We start from the raw sequence: 17,853 nt of genomic DNA on the forward strand, positions 1-17,853 counted from the left end.
AGTTAAACTTGGACACTGAGTGTCAGCACTTCTGTGAGAGGCAGACATCTCTCTGATGTTCCTAATAAATAGAAAAAGGTGTTCTTTTAAATTCCTCTCTGAGAAAATGGCCATGCCACTTAGTTTCCCTGTTGTGAGAGTAACCTCTTGATTCCTCTAACAACTCAGCATTTTACGTGTTCACAATGAAAGTACAATTAAGAGCACTTACTTCGTGCTTGAATATCTCTATCAAATATGTTTGGGCAACAAACAGTTCCTGTATATAGGCACAATTCTTTTTAATTATTAAAATTGCTTATATTTTATTGTACTCCAAATAGATGGTATGGGATGTGATATGACTCAGAAGTACTAGAATGAATTTTGACTTAATAACTCTAAAATAAAAAGCATTTTGTTTTCTCTGACAAATAGCTCTTGTTCATTTTGAGGCTCGACAGACAGTTGATATTTTATAAAACTTTATGGTTGCCTCTTCATCAAGCACTGTAATTGTAGGTTTGTCTCCTATGCAAGTATGGGGAATTGTCTGGGTATTTTCTTTTAAATACTTGTCATCCTAGGAGGCGGGTGGCATATGCCTGTCATGCAAATCAATTTTTCAGGCATCATAGGCAGAACTAGGAAAGTAGAACAATGGAAAAATATATATTTTTGTCTAAAATTTACAGATCTGTGATTTGTCTGAAAGAGTTATTTGAAGTTTTTATAAATTCAAACAGATTCCTTAAACCAGATATTTCCCAGACTGCCCAAAAAAGGGCCCCTGTACCCCAATACCACACAACACTATGAAAAAGTAGAGTTTTATTGCCTGGGTTTCTCTTTTCCTCATACTTTGAAAGATCTCTTTGGACAGCTTTCCATTCAGTGTTAACCCACAGTTGTCAGTGTTTGATGTCATGAGAAGAGGACTCTGGCTTGCTCAAGGATCATGAATGAGTAAATTTTTCAGTCTTCCAGAAGGGGAAAAGGAAGCATCATTTCAATATCTTAGGGATTAAGACACTTGCTAAGATGACATCAAGAAAAAAGCTTACACACTGTCTAATTGGTATACTGGCTCCATGCCAGGTACATGGTTTTGGGTTTTTCCTTGTTTTTCTTGTACAAGGATACCTCAGAGAATGGTTGTTTGACTCCAGACCACTGCAATGAAACAGGTATCTCAAGAAAGTCACATGAATTCTTTGGTTTTCCAGTGCATATAAGCGTTATGTTTACACTATAGTGTAACTTATACATATAGTGTAGTCTGTTAAGTGTGCAGTAGCATTATGTGAAAAACAATGTACGTATCTTAAAAATACTTTATTGCTAAGAAATGCTCATGATCATCTAAGCCTTTGGCGAGTTGTAATCTTTTTGTTCCTGGTAGATCTTACCTGGATGTTAATAGCTGCTGACAGATCAGGGTGCTGGTTGCTAAAGGATGGAGTGGCTATGGGAATTTCTTAAAATAAGACAAGAACAAACTTTGCTATATCTGTTGACTCTTCCTGTCATGAAATATTTTTCTGTTGCTTGTGATACTGGTTTATAGCATTTGTCTCACAGTAGAATTTCTTTCAAAATTGGAATCAGTCCTCTCAAACCCTGCTGCTGCTTTATCAACTAATTTCATGTAATATTATAAATCCTTTGTTGTCATTTTAACAATGTTCACAGCATCTTCATCAGGAGTAGATTTTGTCTCAAGAAACTACTTTCTTTGCTCATTCATAAGAAGCAATTCCTACTGTGAAAGTTTTATGAGATTGCAGCAATTCAGTCACATATTCAGGCTCCACTTCTGATTCTAGTTCTCTTGCTATTCCTGCCACATCTTTAGTTACTTCCTCCACTGAAGTCTTCAACTCCCCAAAGTCATACATAAGAGTTGGAATCAACTTCTTCCAAATTCTTGTTTATGTTGGTCTTTTGACCTCTTCCTATGAATCATGAATGTTCTTAATGGCATGCAGAATGGTGAGTCCTTTCCAGAAGGTTTCCACTTGACTGTGACCAGATTCATCAGAGGAATCACGAACTATGGCAGCTGTAGTCCTCTGAGATGTTATTTCTTAAATAGTGTGACTTGAAAGTCAAAATTACTTCTTGATCCATGGACTGCAGAGTGGATATTGTGTTAGCAGGTATGAAAACCACATTAATCTTTGTTTCCATCAGCGCTCTTGGTACACTGTCAATGAGCTGTAATATTTTGAAAGGAATCTTTTTTTTAAATTTTTTTTTCTGAGCAGATCTCAACAGTGGGCTTAAAATATTCGGGAAACCATGCCGTAAAGAGATGTGCTGTCACCTAGGCTTTGTTGTTCCATTTATAGAGCACAGGCAGAGTAGATTTAGCATAATTTTTAACGGCCCTAGGATTTTTGGAATGGTCAATGAGCATTGGCATCACCTTAAGTCACTGGATGCATTTACCCATAAGAAGAAAGTCAGCCTGTCCTTTGAGGCTCTTATAAGTCTGGCCATGCCAGTTATACCATCTTTCACTTTGGTTTCTTATCTAGATGGTATTAGCTAAATAGAATAGGCAAGTGAGTTATTGTGAGTGACAGAAACCTAACTTGGACTAGTTTGAACAAGGAGGGGCTTTTCAGGGAAATGACATTTCACAGAACTGCCACACTGCAGGCAGAATTAGAAAATAGGCCTTGGGAACTGCAGGAATAGGGCTCCAGGTCCACCAGAATTCCTTCCTCTTTTCATTCCCTCTTGGCCCTGTAAGATTGGCTTTATTCTTCTTTCTCACTGTAGCCAGTTTTCTTCTGGAAGAGAAAACATGGATAGCAACAGCTCTTGAGCCTTTTAGCTTATAGCTTCAGCTGCTTCAGAAGAGATCAACCAAACTGTTGGTCCTAACTTCAAACATCCAGGGAAGGAACTTCCTGCCCCTGATCCTGTTAACTGTGGCCATCAGTGTCATGTAAGAGCATTGTAATTTTTGGAAAGACCTTAGGGATGAAGTATTGTTGTCAGAGGAAGAGGAGGGACTGGTAGTAAAAACAATAGGTGTACATTCTTTGTGGGCAGTGTTGGATTACATAGCTAATCATGGAACTTGGACACCGGAGTTCATTAGTGCATCTTGTAACAAGGCCACTTTTGGGGGTGTGGCTCCCACATGGATAATTAGCTGGATCCTGGTCTTCAGCTGTGTCCTGCTGTATCCCTGACTAGTCGTCTCACAACTGCTTGTTCCTGGTCCTGGGGAGTACCTGTGGAGAGAAAGTGTGTGGGTGGTAGATCAACAGAAATCCTTCACCACTACTAGAAAAACAACTCAAAGAACATGTATTTATGTAGATGATTTCTTATAAGGTGGGATTTCCCTCTTCAGCAGTTTTCCTTTGCCAACTCTCTGAAGCACAGTTTTGGTAACATTCATATGATGCTACAATCATAGGACACCATAAAGCTCTGCAGAGAGGCAACTCTGGTTGTCCTAGAGAATGTATTTGTCAAATATATGTGCCTTTGGGATATATTACTAGCTGTTAGCCATTATCTTTTGTAGCTTTTGAAAGCACTCCAAATTTGGAATCTAAATTTCTGGGTTTGAGTCTCAGCTTGATCATGTATTATCTCAGTGACCCGGGGCTAGCTAGTTTCTCTCTCTGAACCTTAATTCTCAAACTTATAAAACTGGGATAGTGGTACCTGTATGGAATAGGGCTATGTAAACTGTGAAACAACAATAAGAAATTTTTCTTTTTCCTTTTATCATCATCACTTGGGCCTGAATGACAGAGTTTTTCTCCATCCCTTGGCATTTCTCCTGGCTGTGTCTGAGTGCATAATCAGGGACTTTCTCAGAAAAGAGAAGGAAACCCAGGACCATTGGTAGGAACTTGACCTTTGTTTCTATTATACTGACGTTAAGCAAACAAAACTCTTTATTTCTGTATTCTTCATCTGGCATCCTTTGGGGGAACCTCTTCTTGAGGGTAAGGTGAGATGAAGGCTCCCTTTGGAGACATGTTGGGGCCAAGCTTCATGCTCTGAGGAGGTGTTTCAAGAAGAAAGCAGAAAGAGGAGCTGTGTGTGTTTTCTCCCAGTGAGAATAGGGACTAATGTGAAACATATGCTGTTGCCTTTAATCAGGCTATTAAGCATTTCTCAGTTTTGAAGGAACCTCTATCTGAGAGGTTCCCCTATAGCAGTGGTTCTCAACTAGGGGTGATTTTTGCTTCCCAGAGGACTTTTGACAATATCTGGAGACATTGTTGGTTGTCATTGCTGGGTGAGATGGGAGGGGGTTGGCAGGAGGGGTTGCCACTGGTATCTAGTGGTTAGAGGCCAGGGATGCTGCTAAATATACTACTACCGTGCATAAGGCAGCTCCCCAACACCAGTTGTCTGTCCCCAAACATCAGTACAACCTCTTCTTCTTAGTGTGGCGGTTTTTATTGTTGAGCTTTCTTTTGGTGGGGAAGGAAAGAGAGGAATTTTAGGCCATGATTTTTATTCTCATCAAAAGGCATATATTGAGACCACTTCATACCTACTAGGATTTTTCTGAAATTTAATTAGGAATGCCATTTTAAATTCCAGAAGGGGTTGCCTTACTTTTGGTAAATACAGTACTCTTTATTCCCTCCTAGAAATGGCACAGATCTTTCTTGGAGAGGGCAAGGTGACTCTACTCCCCTTCTCATCCTCTTAAGAAATATCAGGGCTTCTTAGCTGTTATATATTGTCTGTGGTCTTAGAAGAAAGTCCGTGCTCCAGTTTGGCCATAAATTAACTCAGAGCCGTATGTACTGAGCAATATACACCACCAAGCCGTAAAACAAACAAACAAATGGACAACAACAAAAGAAACTCCAAACCAACCAACCAGTCAGAAACAAATCAGAGACAGGTCACTGCCCCATGCCAGTTTTGAAGCGTGTGTGAAAGGGCCGGTGGGGGAGGGGGAGAGAGAGAGAGAGAAAGCTTTAAGACTGTCCATTCTGGAGGGCAGCAAGATGTTGTTTCTTCAGGTAGCATAAGAAGGAACAGATTCTCTTCTAGAATGCTGTGTTTGTGGTTCTTGGAAAAGCACAGCAAAAGCTTTCAAGGCAAACTGTTTCATCATTCTGGGATAACATCAAGAAGCTGCATGGTGCTATTAAAGCAGCCATGGTGCTATTAAAGCAGCCATTCATATTGGTCTGCCTTGTGTTCTGCAGAGGTCAGTTTTTCAAACTGTGGATCAGCTCCATTGGAGGGTCATGAAATTAATTTAGTTGATTAAAACCAGCATTAACCTTAACTAAGGAAGAATTGAAGAGAAAATATGACTACATCACACAAATAGAGTATTACTTTATGAAACATTATGTAATTTTATGTATGTGTATATATACGTCCTGGCTTATGATGTAAAATATATTGCTTAATGTTGGCTATGATCAAAAAAGCTTGAAAATCACCACTTTATATGCTTTTACCTTTGTTCTAGAACGTAGGTCAATTGAAGCCTAAAGTGTATTTTCTGTTCTGACTCAGGGCCCTGAGTTTCATTACCTGTTTACCTGCTCATTCCTAAACCAGTCACTACCCAGGATGGTGGATGATTTGCTTACAGGAATCTAGATTCACCCGCAGGGGAGTCTGGAGAGCTGCCTGGCCTCCCCAGCGTGCATGTTGTTGGGGAAGGCTGCTGCAGAGAAGGCAGCCAGCAGCAGCCACCCCAGGAATGGCCTCTGGGGCTAGAGAAAGTGGCATTAGTTCAGGTACAAAGACCAAGGTAAACACCCAGTTATAGCAACTGGGGCTGGGGCTTGGGGAGAAGGTAAAAGACCAGTGGTTAATCAGGAAAATTATTTTGAGCTCAGAGTAACAGTGTGGTTAACCTGGTTAACAGTTTAATACACAGGGACTTTTTAAAAAATAAAATGTGGTTCCAACGCCAAATTTAAGCCTAGAGTTCTTTGAACACTGCCAGGCTTGGTCCAAAACCTTAACAGAGCCTAAAAAGTTTTCCTTCTGTGACATTTCCCAGTCTCTCCAGACTCTATTTTTCATTCATTCATTCATTCATTCATTCATTCATTCATTTTTGAGACAGTCTCACTCGGCTGGGGTGCAGTGGTGTGATTACCATTCACTGCAGCCTCTATCTCCTGGGGTTGAGTGATTCTCCCACCTCAGCCTCCCAAGTAGCAGGGGCTACCAACACATGCCACCATGCCCAGCTTATTTTTATTTATTTTTGTATAGAGAGTTGTAGAGATAGGTTCTCACCATGTTGTCCAGGCTGGCCTTGAACTCCTGGGCCCAAGCAATTCCTCCAACTTGGCCTCCATAAGTGCTGGGATTACAGGCGTGAGCCACTGTGCCTGGCCCGCTTTGGACTCCTTACTGTCTACTCTCCCCTGATTCATTAGGTTTCAGTCACACCAACCTTATTTCAGTTTTTCAGATATGCTTGTTTCCTTTGTGCCTCAAGACCTTCTGTGCAGGCCTTTTTCTGCATCTGGGGTGCTCTTCCCACATTGTTTCCTCTGACCTACTCCAGCTTCACCTTTGAGCTCATCTGTCACTTCCACAGTGAAGCTTCCTTCCCTGACCTTTCACTTACCATAATTGAGACCTATTTAATGTATGTCTCTTTCATTAAGTATTGCGAGGTCAGCCATGATCACCATCTTGTTCTCTACTGTAATGCCAGGGCCTGTTGGTGGCACATGGTCAGTAAGTATCTCGATTGTAGAGTGAGTCCTGGGCTCTGGGATGGAGCTAAGCCTGATGCCATCAAGGGGTCCCAGCAGTGTAGGTGGGGAAGAAGAGGCAGCTTGCAGACATCCAGGCTGGGCTTGACATCTTAAAAGATTTTCCCACCCTCATCCTCTTCCCTGAGATATATTTTGGTCAAGTTGATTTTCTTTGGCTTATCTCTATGTGAATAGTTTAATACACAGGGACTTTTTAAAAAATAAAATGAAGTAAAGTCTCCAGAAATTGATTCCCAAATGAAATCACACTTCTAGTAATTTATTTAAAAGAAATGGAGAGCAAAACATCATGTGTAATTCAGTAGATTTTTGATAGATCATAATTACTTACACATGTGGCTACACCCACTTCAATTTGGATATCCAATTATTAGGTGTCATGGGCCCAGTCACAGCTCCGTGGACGCATCTGTGGATGAGTCCAGCTAATCTACTGCAATTGGAAATGTATCAACACCCACTTCTCCTTGAGTGAAGGGCATTTCTAGAGCATTACTGTTGTATATTGTTCCAGAAGGAGCCATAGTGTGTGGAAATGTGAAAGATGGTTTCTGCCATCAAGGAGCAGGTTTCGAACTGAGTTGCGAGGATCTGACTCATTAGCGGTCAGACCCATGTTCTAAGATATAAGAACTGTATGTAATTGGGAGTTAAACATAGAGCAGCTCTCCGGATGTTGAGAGGAAGGGAGATTGGTGTGAGCTACAGAAGCATAGCACCATCAGCGTAGGTGTTGGCTCACAGAGTTAGAGCCAGGAAGGGCCTGAGAGGTCCCTTTATCTGATCATTTCATTTTATAGATAAGAAAACTGATATATTATTTCTCTTTTTCCTCTGCAACACCTGATTATTTTCTGTGGGCTAAACTATAGTAGACATTTTTTTTTAAGTTTTTCTTCATTCAGCTTCCTCAGTGGCCCCTGCTTTCCCTTTTGGGAGAATCTTATTGTGTGTGTTCCTGGGGGGAGTCTTGCTCACCTTGGAAGTGGTAGGGGATTTGGGTACAGGGGGACTTAAGCTTGACCACGTGCTTCTTTTGATTTTACTCTTAAGCTGATGATGCTGCAACACCAAGACAGTTGATGTTTATATTCATACCAATAGCCACGGTGGCCTAAGAATCAGATTTCCCAGAATCTCTGACCTTTGCCAAGTGTATTAGTTTCTTATAGCTGCTGTAACAAATGACCACAAATTTAGTGGCTTAAAGCAACACACGTGTATTTTCTTACAGTTCTGGAAGACAGAAGTCTAAAATCACTTTCACTAGGCTAAAATCCAGGGTCATGCTTCCCATCTCTCCTCCCCGGAGGCTTTAGGAGAGAGAGTTCATTTCTTTGCCTCTCCCAGCTTCTAGAGCTTCATTCTTGTGTTCTTTGGCCCTTCCTCCATCTTCAGAGACAGATGGAGAATAACTCACTTCTGTCCTTACATTGCCTTCTCTCTCTGTAGTCAATCTTCTGCCTTTTTCTTATAAGGGCACCTGTGATTGTGCCTCGGGTCCACCTGGATAATCCAGGCTATTCTTTCCACTACCAGATCCTTAATCCCATCTGCAAAGTCCCTTATTCTATAACAGGCAACAAGCACAGATTTCTCGGTTAGGACCTGGATATCCCTGCCCCAACAAGGTTTCTGCTTTCCTTTTTTCCCAGCCTGGTCTTCCAATGTCCCTTCAATTCTGTGAATTCCTGGTATCTTTTCAGTATACGTTTTTGGAGGGATGGAGCTGATGGGTCTGCAGTTTAAGACAGTTAAAATCTGTTTCTGTTGTTTATGACCAGGAAACTCCATGGTAAATCAGTGTTACGTGCAGAACTTTATAAGCATTATTTTTTTTAATCCTTGTTTTAACTTTCTTAGGAAGGCACTATCCCTTTTTTCCAGGTAAGAAAACTGTAGCTCAGTGTGGCAATTGCAAAAGGCCTGACAGCTAGTATAGGTGATGGAACTGGGATTTGAAACTAGCCAGTGTGACCGGAGAGTGTGTGCCTTACCCCTTTCTCAGAATCCTAGTTCAACTAGCTTTTGGTTGTAGACCTTTTCCAAGGAGGAAGTAGAATGTCATCTGGGCCGTGAGGTCTGAATCAAATTGTTTAGGCAGGGGCGAGAAGGCAAAGGAGAAGCATTCCAGGTAGGAGGGAGGCTGGAGAGTGAGAAGTGAATCCAAGAGATTTAAAGGAAGGGACATGACAGGTAAAGTGGAATGACAGATAAAGGAATCAACCACTTATGGAATGTTTTCGAATAGACACAGCAACTCATTTATGTCAACTACCCATGGGAGTGATATTCTGACTCAACTTTGTGTTGGGAATTCAGCTTGTATTAAATCCCTTGCTGCCTCCTCATGGCCTCCTCATCACATGGGCTGGTTAAACATCTCACATCCTTTGCTAGTGTTAGCCTTTTCTCACAGGTGCTGATGAAGAGCCTGTCTTTCAAAAACTTAAGGTTCTCCGTTGATATTGATGTGGGTAATTTCTGGAGCTTGGGAGACATCCTGGACCTAATGGTGAAAGACCTCTGGCTTGTGTCTCCTTTCAGAAGAGAACTTGGAAATTTTGTCTAGGGCTGGGGCAATGACTAAGAAGGGAGCTCTTTATCTGGTCTTTGCTGATCACTACTTAACTGTAACTGTCAGATTAAGCAAATAAAAATGTAAGACATCCAGTTAAATTTGAATTTTAGATTTCAGATAAATAACGAATATTTCATGCATTATTTAAATATTGCACTAAAAAATATTTATCTGAAATTTGAACTTAACTGGGTGTCTTGCATTTTAGCTGGCAACCCTGAACCTATGACCACTGTTTCAGGGTATTTTTGGGCATGGATTTGCACAGTGGAATATGCCTGTGAAAAGAGATTATAGACCTGGATTGACAAGGAGGCTAGGAAAGAACCCCAAGGTCAAAGGGAATGCAAGGTTGGAGAATTCTTTGGGTGACTAATTTGGGGAGAGATGATTTGGTTCTTATTGCCCAGAGCATTACCTCTGTCTTCTGTTCTGCTGTGCCACTGCAGTATGGCCACAACAGGAAAGACTTGTGCTGCGTCATCAGGATTGTATCAATCTCCATTCTCTTCCTACTTGCTGACACGTAAAAGTAAAAACATTCAAGGTAGGGCTGAGCCATGATCTCTAACAGGAAATAGTTATTGAACTTGACTGTGTGCCGAACATGATACCTGTGCTGGTGGTGGTCAGAGGGCTGAGTGCACTCTCCAACTGTCCTCTGTTGTGGGAGCAAAGTGGGCATTAAGCATCCCTCTGTGTACAAAGCTTTCCACCAGGCTGTGTGCCTATAGTGACAAAAGAAATGGAAAATACGCTTCTGCCCTTGAGGAGCACAGACATATGCCTCTTGGGACAGCGGAGACCTTAGGCTTTTATTAACTCAAAATTGGAGTTGTTCTCAGTGGCCCCACTCTGATTTTGTGGTGTGTGTGTGTGTCCATGTGTGTGTACAGAAATATTGCAGCAATCATCACCTGCCATTAAGCTGCTTTTGTACGTAATAATTCGGAGAGGTGCATGGAGCCTGGTCCTGAGAAAGAGACATGGCAAGTGATCTGTGGCACTTGGTGATTTGTGGCCTTAGAATGAAGGGAAGAATGCTCACTTGCCCGTTTGGGGACCAAAACTGTGACCTTGGTATTTTTAGCAACACACTGGACTAAGGAACAGTGAATCTGCCCAGCGCCAAGCAAACATTGCACAGTGTAATGGCAGAGTGGGGAAAGGACCGGTTTTGACATCAGAAGAGAACTGACTTTAATTCCTGGTCTTGCCATTTATTAGCAATTTAATTTTTTCTAAGCTTTGGCTTGCTCTTTTATGAGATGGAGACAATAGCAATATGAGGAAAATTTTGAAGATTTAATGACATACCATTTGAAAATGCTAACAGACAGCAAGCACCCTGCATTTGTCACTGTGGTGTTTCCCATTCTCATAGCACTTTGTAAATGACTCTGTTATAATGCTTCATGGTGTGTTATAATTATTTCTTTTATGTGTCTGTCTACTTCCACTAGACTGAGAGTCAAGGGCTGTTTTCTACTCTTTACTTTTCCAGTAGACTCCTGATTAAGCCCTGGTACTTACAAAGTGCATAGTTTTGCTTAGCTGTGTGTACCTCAAAACTTAAGCTTTGCTGGGAGACAAGTCTTTAACTTCTGAGTTTCCATTCTTTCCTCTTTCTCTCTAGCTCTCTGACTGAGAACTGGGAAGATCCCACAGAACAGGATCTGTCCAGTCCTCAGTAGGAGACTTTCAAGAATATTGCCATCTCAACACCAGTCAGAATGGTGATTATTAAAAAGTCAAGAAACGACAGATGCAGAGAAATAGGAATGCTTTTACACTGTTGGTGGGAATGTAAATTAGTTCAACCATTGTGGAAGACAATGTGGTGATTCCTCAAAGATCTAGAACCAGAAATACCATTTGACCCAGCAATCCCATTATTGGGTATATACCCAAAGGAATATATATCATTCTATTATCAAGATACTTGCACACGTATGTTCATTGCAGCACTATTTGCAAAAGCAAAGATGTGGAATCAACCCAAATGCCCATCAATGATAGACTGGATAAAGAAGATGTGGTACATATACACCATGGAATACTATGCAACCAAAAAAAGGAATGAGATCATGTCCTTTGCAGGGACATGGATGGAACTGGAAGCCATTATCCTCAGCAAACTAACACAAGAACAGAAAACCGAACACTGCACTTTCTCACTCATAAGTGGGAGCTGAATGATGAGAACATGTGGACACAGGGAGGGGAACAACACACAATGGGGCCTCTCAGGGGTATAGGGTGGGGAGAGGGGGAGGGAGAGCATCAGGAGAAATAACTAATGCATGCTCGGCTTAATACCTAGGTCATGGGTTGATAGGTACAGCAAACCACCATGGCACACATTTACCTATGTAACAAACCTGCACTTGCTGCACATGTACCTTGGAACTTAAAATTTTAAAAAAAGAATATTAAAAGATCCTCATTAGACTCTTAAATGCTTGAGGATAGGTTCCCAGTATTCTCCTATGTACTCAAACACATGTATGTTTGAATACTATCCCAGCTTGCTACCCTATTCTTCTCACAGTAAGTTCTAGGATTTCCTTGATGTTCTCTCCTTTTGACCTCTGTTTCAACAAATTTATTAATTTCATCAGTGCAATTCAAATTCAATTCATCAAGCCTTTACTGAGTGCCTCTTACTTGCCAGTCACTGGGCTAGGTTTTGGGGGTAGAGATGAGTAAAATGGTGCCTCCATTAGAGGTGTTTCAGATTTAGTGGGAGAGACAGATGAGAAAACAGAATTTCTCTAGGAAGTGGTTAGGGCAGTGATGGAGGTGGACGCGTTACAGGAGCACAGAATAGGGCTCTTTTCCTTCATTGTCTTTTTGCTCTGAGAATCCCATTGTTGGCCGGGCGTGGTGGCTCACACCTGTAATTCCAGCACTTTGGGAGGCCTAGGTGGGCAGATCAAGAGATCAGGAGTTCGAGCCCAGCCTGGACAGCATGGTGAAACCCTGTCTCTACTAAAAATACAAAAATCAGCCAGGTGTGGTGGCAGGTGCCTGTAATCCCAGCTACTTAGGAGGCTGAGGCAAGAGAATCGCTTGAACTCGGGAAGCAGAGGTTGCAGTGAGCCAAGATTGCACCATTGCACTCCAGCCTGGATGACAGAGCGAGACTCTGTCTCAAAAAAACAAAACAAAAACAAAAACAAAAAGGAATCCCATTGTCCCTGCTTTCTAACAGGTGAACAGGGGAGCCAGCTGTCAGTTCTGCCTCAAGGAGTACTGGAACAGTGGGAGTTAGGAAGCAGCCAGTGGCCAATGTGCATCAATTAAAGACCTAGTTGGTAGCCCTCCTGCACTGGAGGAGGGAAAAGAAAATTTTGAGGGCCAAGACAGCACGAGACCATAGGCTGCATGGCCCTGGCTGCAGTGTGATTTGGACAGTTTGGGGAGCAGGTAGTTTCAGCCAGGGACCAACTTGGTGACATGTGCATACCTCATGGCTGGCTGTGTGAGACCCCTGCAACCAATGCCATCTTTTTCCTTCTCTCTTTGCTTTTGTTCTCTTTCCCATTTCTCTGACATTTACGTCTTCCCCGGATTCTTATTTATTTCCTTTCTTGTCTATATCCCTACATTTTCTTTTACTACTCACTCTTCTGTCATCTCATTCTTTCCCTCTACCATTTTCCCCCTCTACATTTGAGCCTTCTTTGCCTTTTAATTTTCTCTTTCTGCCTCTATCACCATGTTCTGAAACATAACTGTTAAACTCAGGATTGGAGAGGAAATTTTCATTTCCAACAGGGCTGTTTATGATATGAAAAGAGTGTCTCATGTGTATCTGGGTATCCTAGGAAACAGTCTAATTTCTAACTCATATTCTGCATACTGTCTTTGAAAGACATCATCGTGAAAGGAGAGTCTCCCACCTGGGCAGCACAGGAGACTGTGCTGTGCACCTTACCTTTATTACAAGAACCAGGCAAACAATGATCCCTTTTTTGTGTGTGGTTCTCTATCTCCCCACCTATCCTTTCTCTTTATCTCTCTCCTCTTTCTCTTTTTCTATTTCTGTCATAGTTTTCACTTCTCTTTTCCATGTTTCTCCTTGTTCTTTTTTGTCTTTAGTCCTTCCCCACTTATTAGAAATTATATGACCACCTCCTTAATGTCTTTCCTTGGCCTTGGAAGATAGAGTCAAAAGGAGTGTGGAAGACTCCACTCCCCCAAGTACCCCCGTTTCTGATGATGGCATGGAAGTGTGACTCAGGAGAGATGGGGAAGATTCAGAAACCTTGTCTAGCTCTTGAGATTCTTTATGAGTAGGATTTCTTTCTGCTTCTTATTTTTAGGTAGTATGAACGTAGACTCAAAGAATCTTAAAGCTGACAGGAATCTCTACTGGTTGTTTAACCTTCACCCCATGTAGGATCCCCCTTTACTTCCTAATGATGCTCTACAGACAACTCCCGGATACTTGGAGTCAGGGAGGTGTGCTAGCACATGAAGCTGTCCGCTTGGCTGTTGGCAGCACTAATTGTGTTCGTTACTGCTTGCGATTCTGTTGTCCTGGTCTGTATGATTTGTACCTAATGATTGTACGTCTGCTTCCGAGGGCCATAGGGCATGCACTTTCCATACGGTTCTTTTTCTGAGATTGAAGATATGTCAAATATTGAAGGCACTTCAGGTACCTTCTTTGATACTTGAACTATTTCAGAGACGTTCCATCAGAAATAAACAAAGCAAGCCATTCTTGCCACCCTTTGACTGTAGAGGAACCCAGTTTTCTGAATGCCTCATTTCCTGATGGTTCTGGGTAGCTGAGATTGTTCTGGAGGGATTATGAGGGAGAAACTCCCTTTCATTCTTCACAGAAAGAAGAATAAAATGAGCAAGTTTTAAATTAAGATTTTATTAATATTAGTAAGCTTTGCATTAACCACAATGTGTGTACATTACAGTTTATAGAACACTCTTAATATTAAATACCATATCCCTTTTATTTTTATAACTAGACCACAGTACCCCCTCATTTTAGAGATGACAGAAGTGGGGTTCATCGAGGTTAATAGACTTGTGTCGAGTCACCCCGTTCTCAACAGATTGAGTCAGACTTGAACTCAGTTCTTCTGTTCTTATTCTTCTGCTGTGTCTTTCATAAATACATATATGTCCTTGTCTCTCCAAAGTCCCTGCAATGTCATGAGATTATAGGAAATAAGTACTCCTTGGTGTATACAATCTAATAGAATTATGGATTTGTGCATGTGTGTGTTTCTGGATATGGCTGTGGAACGTGGAAAAATAGAAACGATGAAATCCAATTAGGATCAAAGAGTGGTTTTGTGCAATTATAAAAATACTGATATTATGTGAAGACCATTGAAATTCTTCTCCAGTGTAATTGATGTGTTTGGTAAAAATTCTAAGTGTCCCAGCTACTAGGGAGGCTGAGGCAGGAGAATGGCATGAATCTGGGAGGCGGAGCTTGCAGCGAGCTGAGATCACGCCAGTGCACCCCAGCCTGGGCAACAGAGCGAGACTCCATTTAAAAAAAAAAAAATTCTAAGTGTCAAGGTAGAGATGAGTGAGTTACTCTTTTACTATAGTTAATCCAGAGAAATTTCCTGAAGGAGATAGGCAGGGGAACCTAAGACAATTTTGAAATAAAAAAACACAAGGACCTGTTGGGTTGGAGAGAGGGGAAGGAGTTGAAACAGGGCAGAGTGGAGAAAGGGGACAAGGTTTGGGGATAGGAATGGGACAGATGTTGTGGACCTTGTGTTTTGCTTGGGATTTGGAACTAGGGTTCTGGTATGATGATAAGTTTTCCTTCTTTGCAAAGTGAAACCCAGATGGCTAAATTTAATTCCACTTGGAGCCACTGGTGATTCACCCAAGCTCAGGTGCACCCACATACAGCTGGCGTCAGCGCTGTGTGCTTTCCAGGCTGAGCTTGCCTCAGCCCCGCTTCCTGCATGGAACAAGAAGGAAAAGCCAGACTGGTAACCTTGACCCTTCTGTGTCTGTGTCTGCAGCATCCTGGCCACTGCGGGAACCCACTTCAACACTCATGTGGACCTGAGGACCCTCCGGGCTGTGCGTGTCCTGCGGCCCTTGAAGCTCGTGTCAGGGATACCTAGTGAGCATCTGCCATTCTTTCTGCTCTGCTAAGAACTTTCTTGATGTGTCCCCAGCTGGATCCAGGTCTAAGGGAATTTGGGATAAAAAATATTCCTCCTGGGAGCAAGCCTCAGTGGTAACAAATAGTGGAGGTGGAGCAATCTGGCATAACATTTTACTTTAAATTTAACTTTTTGCAAATATAAAAGATAATAGAAAATCTTTACAGAAAAATGTGGAAAGTAAACAACACAACAAAAGAGAAAAGTGCTCTTTATCCTGTCACTCAGAAATCACTTCTGTTAAAATTTCAATATTTGTCATTTTCCCCTGTGCATTTTAATATAATTGAAATCATTATGTATATTGTAGTTTTATATGTTTTATATCCTGAAATAAGTATTTTATTTTCTCAACCTTAAAAATTCTTGGCTGGGTGCAGTGGCTCACACCTGTAATCCTAGCTCTCGGGAGGCTGAGGTGGGTGGATTGCTTGAGTTCAGGAGGAGTTCGAGACCAGCCTGGGCAATATGGTGAAACCCCATCTCCACAAAAAATAAAATAAATAAATAAATAAAAAATTAGCCGAGCATGGTGGCTCATGCCTGTATCCCCAACACTTTGGGAGGCTGAGGTGGGAGGATAGCTTGAGTTCAGGAAGAGTTCAAGACCAGCCTGGGGAACATGGTGAAACCCCATCTCCACAAAAAATACAAAAAAGTAATAAAAATTAGCTGAGCATGGCGGCTCACTCCTATAGTCCTAGCTACTCAGGAAGCTGAGGTGGTAGGATCACTTGGGCCTGGGGGACCGAGGCTGCAGTGAGCCAAGATCATGCCACTGTGCTCCAGCCTTGGCGACAGACCAACACTCTGTCTCAAGGCAAAAATTTCTTATATGTGTTATGATTTATTTAGCCGTTTTTATGTTTTATGTTGCTGGATGACATAAAAAAATAAAAATAGGCTATTTCCAGTTTTTCTCCAACTATAAATGTGCTGCAACAAACACCTTTTTACTTAAATCTTTATTCAAATCTCTGAATGTTTTCTTGGCTAGAATCCTAGAAGTACAATGTGTGGGTCAAAGGATATGTCATTTTCTGAATAGTAGTTGTACTAATTGTGCTTCTCCAGTAGGGACTGAGAAAATTGGGTCTGAGATAGAGTGAATGGGAAGATTAACTTTGTCCCAGCTCTTGAAGGATTTACAGCCTAGCAGAGCTGGGCCTAATTTCCTTTAGGAAAGGTTCACATTCTAATAAATTTAATCTATCAGAGGCAGAAGGCAGCATGGATGAAACCAATGAGGGAATGAAACTAATCCTGCCCTGTCAGATGGTGCTGAGGGACAGCTGCATTGGTCTTTCTCTATCCTTCCTTCTAGGCCTGCAGATTGTTTTGAAGTCCATCATGAAGGCTATGGTACCTCTTCTGCAGATTGGCCTTCTACTCTTCTTTGCCATCCTGATGTTTGCTATTATTGGCTTGGAGTTCTACAGTGGGAAGTTACATCGAGCATGCTTCATGAACAATTCAGGTAGGGTCGTTCTCCTCTGTCTTCTCCTTTTCCCTTCTCCCCTCTGTTAACTGGGGTAATTTCAGGGCACTTGGAGGCTCATTGGAAAAGTGTGTCCTATTCTGACCCTGGAATTAGAATCAGAAGCTTCTAGTCAGCAGCCTTTTGAGGCACAGCCAACTGAGACTAGAGATCCTGACTTGACATTAATATTGCAAGGCAAATACTTAGTTGGAAGATTTCAAATAGATGGTCTCGGCTCCCCTATCCCATAGTCAAGGGCCATAAGAATGAACTTCAAAAGCCATCTGTCTGAGCCAGGCATAGTAGCACACACCTGTAGTTCCAGCTACTCCCTGGAGGCTTAGGCAAGAGGATTGTTGAAGCCCAGGAGTTTGAGGCCAGCCTGGACAACTAGTGTCTCTCTGTCCCCATCTCTCTGTCTCTCTACAAAAAAATAAAGTGCCACCTCTCTGAATATCTGAATCAATACCCCTTGACTCTTTATACAGCAGCCTCTGACTGAATAAATAAGTACTTTTTCTATAGTGGCCTCTCTGGCCCACAGGCTGGTGAGATCTAGGAGTGCAGAATCAGAGTTGGGTCCCTCCGGATCTGTGGAGACGTTTTCCCTTCATGATCCTACTCACCATTTTCTTGCTCTCTGTTTTGACCCACACGTGGTGTGGTTGAACTGAGAATGCTCTGAGCTTGGTTTGCAAGTGTGCCTGGGAGATTGTTAGGGTACACAACCCCGAATTCTCATATCTTTGTATTTCGTTTGTTCTTTTCAAGTTGAGTTGAGTATCCTAGGAGGAAAGGAGATGGGAGGCAGGCTGAAGAATCCCAAATAAGTACCATGCTTTTTATGAAAAGAACCTTCAAAGAACACCTTCCACCTTGGATTTCTATTTTTTGTTT

At 41.9% G+C, this 17,853-nt stretch overlaps 1 protein-coding gene across 3 annotated transcripts in view; it reads left to right on the plus strand.

Annotated features, from left to right (window-relative positions):
• CACNA1E (calcium channel, voltage-dependent, R type, alpha 1E subunit) overlaps positions 1-17,853 on the plus strand; it is a 347,324-nt gene that overhangs the window by 87,616 nt on the left and 241,855 nt on the right. For all 3 annotated transcript variants that reach the window (XM_011951155.1, XM_011951156.1, XM_011951158.1), the window contains exons 4-5: positions 15,330-15,433; positions 16,801-16,953. In XM_011951155.1, coding sequence (XP_011806545.1) covers positions 15,330-15,433; positions 16,801-16,953 — 257 coding nt within the window. The remainder of the gene's footprint in view (positions 1-15,329; positions 15,434-16,800; positions 16,954-17,853) is intronic.

This window comes from Colobus angolensis, unplaced genomic scaffold, assembly GCF_000951035.1.
Source record: "Colobus angolensis palliatus isolate OR3802 unplaced genomic scaffold, Cang.pa_1.0 Scaffold315, whole genome shotgun sequence".
Lineage (NCBI taxonomy): Eukaryota > Metazoa > Chordata > Mammalia > Primates > Cercopithecidae > Colobus > Colobus angolensis.